At 46.5% G+C, this 5,904-nt stretch overlaps 1 protein-coding gene across 1 annotated transcript; it reads right to left on the reverse strand.

Annotated features, from left to right (window-relative positions):
* Nucleotides 1-261: 261 nt before the first annotated feature.
* On the reverse strand, nt 262-2,383 carry LOC138801886 (serine protease 27-like). Its single transcript, XM_069984979.1, has 5 exons — nt 2,341-2,383; nt 2,051-2,213; nt 1,669-1,940; nt 1,217-1,386; nt 262-660 (listed from the first exon to the last, which is right to left on the reverse strand). The coding sequence occupies exons 1-5, from the start codon at nt 2,381-2,383 to the stop codon at nt 262-264; spliced, it is 1,047 nt and encodes a 348-aa protein (XP_069841080.1).
* Between the last annotated feature and the right edge of the window lie 3,521 nt (nt 2,384-5,904).

Here is a 5,904-nt window from a genome sequence, read left to right on the forward strand (position 1 = left end):
CATTATACATACGCGGCAACATTATGGGGCTTACATAGATGAGACGTATGTACGGGGATCTGCCCAGTCTTTCTAGACTTCACATCCTTAAAGACATCTCGGGTACATACAAGTTCATGGATTTCCAGTGATGATCATAGAAGAGTGAGAAACATCATGTAGAACATCATGGTGAGGTGCACCGACCTTCAGGTGGAGCTGGATACAATGGTGGACTATCTGATGACAGTGCTTGTAGTGGTGATTATGTGGTTGGTTGAACTACAGAAAAAGCACAAGACCCAGGATGATCAGCATGGAATTGGCCATTGACCAAAGATTGGAATGGGCTCCACTGCGGACCAGACTTTGTGCTTTGGGCCTGGTAGAGTTACCACTTAGATCTCCGCTCTCCATGTAGTTGGGGTCATATGGACTATCACTAAGGCTGCTGTTCTCTAGATGTAATATTGGGTTAAGCTTCTTCACTGGGAGAACGCTCTTCAGTCCATTGTCGTTCTGCAGGGATGGCACATATGTCTGTATCCAGGACAGATAAGACTGGACTCGTGTATAGACACCAGGGCGGCTGGGCTTGGCACATCCCCAACCCCAGCTGATAATGCCAATCTGTATCCAGACACGGTTTACACTGCAGACCAGGGGTCCTCCGGAGTCGCCCTGTCAGGGAAATACAGGCTTGTGTTAAAAACACCTTGGACTGTGTAAGATTTTAGTTGGGATCACTGTTTATTTAAAAGTAGTAACATTATCACAAGATAAAACCCTCTTGATATAGAATATAAAATACGAGACAGAAGACACAGGTGAAGGTGACACCATGGAAGGGAACGTTCCTGGACTCACGTTCATGTATGGAGTCACTCTGATTACCCATAATCCCTAATTCATCCCACTTATCACTTGAGGCCCAAGTACCTCTAATTCCTTGTTAAAAGCCCCAGTCACGTATCCGTCACTAACCACACATTGTGCACATAGTATCCTCTATCTGCAGAATATATGATGGGTGAGGGATATGTGACTGGTTGGGGCTTTAAACAAGGAATTAGAGGTGCTTGGACCATAATAAAGTGGGATGATGAACAATCAGGGTGACTCCATGCATGCCCAACGTAATACCAAAGGAGTTTCCTTCCATGGTGGCACTTGTGATATTTCTAGATCTATTTTTTTTGTATTTGGAGAAGATGCTGGTCGCCATAGTAGGTTGTACCTGACATGGATCTTTCTTTCCTTCTTTGTATCCGGCACACAGCATGTCCTCCTTGATCAGCTTCATGTTGAGTTCATAGGGAAGGGTGGCCTGGTACATGGCTTCACAGTTCTTGTTGTCTATCAGAGCGAGCTGGACCTCCTGGAGAGTCTTTGGGTTGGAGAGCTGCACTGTGAGGAGAGGACATCTTCATTGCAACCTGATAAACATCACATGATGATCTCCATAGAATCATGCCCCCACAATATTCCCACCCAACCTGTAGTAGTTATATTTACATTTTTGCATACTAAATCTTCCTATGCTAACTACTCTACATAGTAACATGCCAGACGGTGTTCCTCTATGTTTCTTTCTATTAACCTTAATACATTTAGATGACCCTAAGTCTATATATCAGCCCCCTTTCATGTATACCTCCCAAGACTCTAATGATCTATGAATGTTCTTACCTCCATCCTTAACTTGACCCCAGCCCGTTGCCCAGCACAAGGTTCCAACCCGGAGAGTCACAGATACAGATGGCAGATAGACGGGGCGTATAGAAGGGGTAAATTTCACCAGTTTCTTCAGCTCCACCAATGCAATGTCTGCTCTGGATGCTTCTGTAAAGTTGGGGTGTATTACGATTTGTTTCACTCTTCTGACCACAACTCCAGGCTGCTTCAGGTGCGACAGCTGAAGAGCTCCAAGGTATATGGTGTAATCTGAGACATTCACTGGTCTGCAAGAGAAGAGACAAGAAAAGGTCAGAACACATCCTGATAGTTTATTATTTATTTTTTTGCACCATGCTTATAGTCCATCCTATTAGAAGTTGAGATAAAAACTTACGTGGAGAAGCAATGAGCGGCTGTCAGCACCCAGGAGTCGGTGATGAGTGATCCCCCACACTCGTGAACTCCTTTCTTCTGTATGCTGACCTGCCATGGCCATTTTCCAATTGCCGAATCGGCTCCTCCTACAATCCTTTCTGATATTATTAGCCTTCCAGAGACTGCGTCATGCAAAGAGAAGTCATTATACATATACATTAAATTAACCAAATATCTTCTAAAAAAAGATTCAAAAGTGAGCCACCATTTTGCATTGGATGTAGGGTCAATCGGTGATGAGGGTCTTACCGTGCTGTGAGAAAATTGTGAGGAACACAAGAAGCTTCCACATGATGTGGCTCTGATGGCTGTGATGGCTGTGGTGGCTCTGGTTGTCCTCTTCCTCATCTGTATCCTTCTAATAATGATGTCCTCTATACTAACTTAGGCTGAAGCTTCAATTTATATGGGGTCCTGAGGTCGCTAAACTGGTTCTTGCACTTTTTGCGGATGGGCTGTGTGTGTGTTTGGGGGGGGGGGGGGGTAATTTGGACTCAAACTTCAAGATATATTTATTCTGCCTTGGCTTGAAAAGTTCCAAAACTTACTTTAAGGTGAACTTAATAACCACTGATTTCTATAGCGATTGTGCTGCCTTGGATCTTCTTTAATGCCTTGGGTTTCCTTCTCTCTCCAACACAGACTGCCATCAAGGATTCTTCTAGCCGCAACTCTGCACACAATCCAACCAGCTGGTGCTAATTCCAACCAGTACAGGTGGTTTCTCTGTGCCCACATAATACTAGAGCCCCCTTTGGTGCCTCACGAGGTAACAGGCTTCCGACCATTCATACCAAAAAGTGATGACCCCTCCTTCTCCCATAACAAGTGAGTTCTGTTCCAGCAAGAGCCAGCCAGTATGCAGTGCTGAACCCTAGATGTGAGGTAACCGGACAATAGGACAACCCATGTCTATGCCGTGGATTTCTACAGTCGGGACAGTCACCCCCTAAACTAAAGGAAGAGGGACTGATCCCCAGTAAGGCAAAGAAGCTAAGAGCCAAGGCACAGGCCTAAGAACTCATACTACCACACAGGGCGGTCTCCGATATTGTGTAGGCAGAAGGCGGTCAGATATCAAAGCTACATCTAAATGTGAGTATGAGAAGTTCCTCAAGATTCTATATTTCTACACACATCCCGGCAGATTACTGTTACTAATTAGACAAGGGCTCCTACCAGGCCCCTACACCACCCTAGCACACAAGCCCTCAACCTCAAAGTTCAAGTATTGTCAAGTATTTTTGCACACGTGTAACCGGCATTCTTCTACTTTTCAAGTACAGTTAAAGCACTGTTTAAGCCGGGACTCTGTCATCTCTGTCGCAGCACCTTGCACTTACACCTCCACTTCAAGCTAGTTCTACCAAGATCTGGTGCCCCTGTGTCCGGGGGTGGGTACTACCACTCCTGGACACCATGACAAGTGGCCCCTAAAACACCAGAGTCCACCAGCATCCAGCACCCCAGAACATGGAATCTCCATGTCCTTACGAAATAATAGTGCCCCTTCTGTTCCCCTACAATATTATAGTCCCCCTTCTCCTTCCCCTGCAATGTAATAGTGCCTGCTCTATTCTCCCTTCATTTTAATAGTCCCCCTTTTGTTCTCCCTACAATGTATTAGACCCAATTCTGTGCTCCCTACAATGTAATATACTCCCCTCTGTTCTCCCTACAATGTATCAATCACCCCTGTTCTCGCTACAATGTAATTGTCCCCCCTCTGTTCCCCTACAAGGTATTATAACCCACTCTGTTCCCCCACAATGTAATAGTCCCCCCCCTCTGTTCCCCTACAATGTAATATCCCCCCTCTGTTCTCCCTACAATGTAATAGTCCCCCCCTCTGTTCCCCTACAATGTAATAGTCCCCCCTCTGTTCCCCCACAATGTAATAGTCCCCTCCTCTGTTCCCCCACAATGTAATAGTCCCCCCTCTGTTCCCCTACAATGTAATAGTCCCCCTCTGTTCCCCTACAATGTAATAGTCCCCCCTCTGTTCCCTTAAAATGTAATAGTCCCCCTCTGTTCCCTTAAAATGTAATAGTCCCCCTCTGTTCCCCTACAATGTAATAGTCCCCCCTCTGTTCCCCTACAATGTAATAGTCCCCCTCTGTTCCCCTACAATGTAATAGTCCCCCTCTGTTCCCCTACAATGTAATAGTCCCCCCTCTGTTCCCCTACAATGTAATAGTCCCCCCTCTGTTCCCCTACAATGTAATAGTCCCCCTCTGTTCCCCTACAATGTAATAGTCCCCCTCTGTTCCCCTACAATGTAATAGTCCCCCCTTCTGTTCCCCTACAATGTAATAGTCCCCCCTCTGTTCCCCTACAATGTAATAGTCCCCCCTCTGTTCCCCTACAATGTAATAGTCCCCCTCTGTTCCCCTACAATGTAATAGTCCCCCCTCTGTTCCCTTAAAATGTAATAGTCCCCCTCTGTTCCCCTACAATGTAATAGTCCCCCTCTGTTCCCTTAAAATGTAATAGTCCCCCTCTGTTCCCCTACAATGTAATATCCCCCCTCTGTTCCCTTAAAATGTAATAGTCCCCCTCTGTTCCCCTACAATGTAATAGTCCCCCCTCTGTTCTCCCTACAATGTAATAGTCCCCCCCCTCTGTTCCCTTACAATGTAATAGTCCCCCCTCTGTTCCCCTACAATGTAATAGTCCCCCCTTCTGTTCCCCTACAATGTAATAGTCCCCCCTTCTGTTCCCCTACAATGTAATAGTCCCCCCTTCTGTTCCCCTACAATGTAATAGTCCCCCCTTCTGTTCCCCTACAATGTAATAGTCCCCCCTCTGTTCCCCTACAATGTAATAGTCCCCCCTCTGTTCCCCTACAATGTAATAGTCCCCCCCCTCTGTTCCCTTACAATGTAATAGTCCCCCCTCTGTTCCCCTACAATGTAATAGTCCCCCCTCTGTTCCCTTACAATGTAATAGTCCCCTCCTCTGTTCCCCTACAATGTAATAGTCCCCCCTCTGTTCCCCTACAATGTAATAGTCCCCCCTCTGTTCCCTTACAATGTAATAGTCCCCCCTCTGTTCCCCTACAATGTAATAGTCCCCCCCCCTCTGTTCCCTTACAATGTAATAGTCCCCCCTCTGTTCCCCTACAATGTAATAGTCCCCCCTCTGTTCCCCTACAATGTAATAGTCCCCCCTCTGTTCCCCTACAATGTAATAGTCCCCCTCTGTTCCCCTACAATGTAATAGTCCCCCCTCTGTTCCCCTACAATGTAATAGTCCCCCTCTGTTCCCCTACAATGTAATAGTCCCCCCTCTGTTCCCCTACAATGTAATAGTCCCCCCCCTCTGTTCCCTTACAATGTAATAGTCCCCCCTCTGTTCCCTTACAATGTAATAGTTCCCCCTCTGTTCCCCTACAATGTAATAGTCCCCCCTCTGTTCCCCTACAATGTAATAGTCCCCCCCTCTGTTCCCTTACAATGTAATAGTCCCCCCTCTGTTCCCTTACAATGTAATAGTCCCCCCTCTGTTCCCCTACAATGTAATAGTCCCCCCCTCTGTTCCCCTACAATGTAATAGTCCCCCCTCTGTTCCCCTACAATGTAATAGTCCCCCCTCTGTTCCCTTACAATGTAATAGTCCCCCTCTGCTCTCCTTACAATGTAATAGTCCCCCCCTCTGTTCTCCTTACAATGTAATAGTCCCCCTCTGTTCTCCTTACAATGTAATAGTCCCCCTCTGTTCCCCTACAATGTAATAGTCCCCCCCTCTGTTCCCCCACAATGTAATAGTCCCCCCCTCTGTTCTCCCTACAATGTAATAGTCCCCTCTGTTCTC

Source organism: Dendropsophus ebraccatus, chromosome 9, assembly GCF_027789765.1.
Source record: "Dendropsophus ebraccatus isolate aDenEbr1 chromosome 9, aDenEbr1.pat, whole genome shotgun sequence".
Taxonomy (NCBI): domain Eukaryota; kingdom Metazoa; phylum Chordata; class Amphibia; order Anura; family Hylidae; genus Dendropsophus; species Dendropsophus ebraccatus.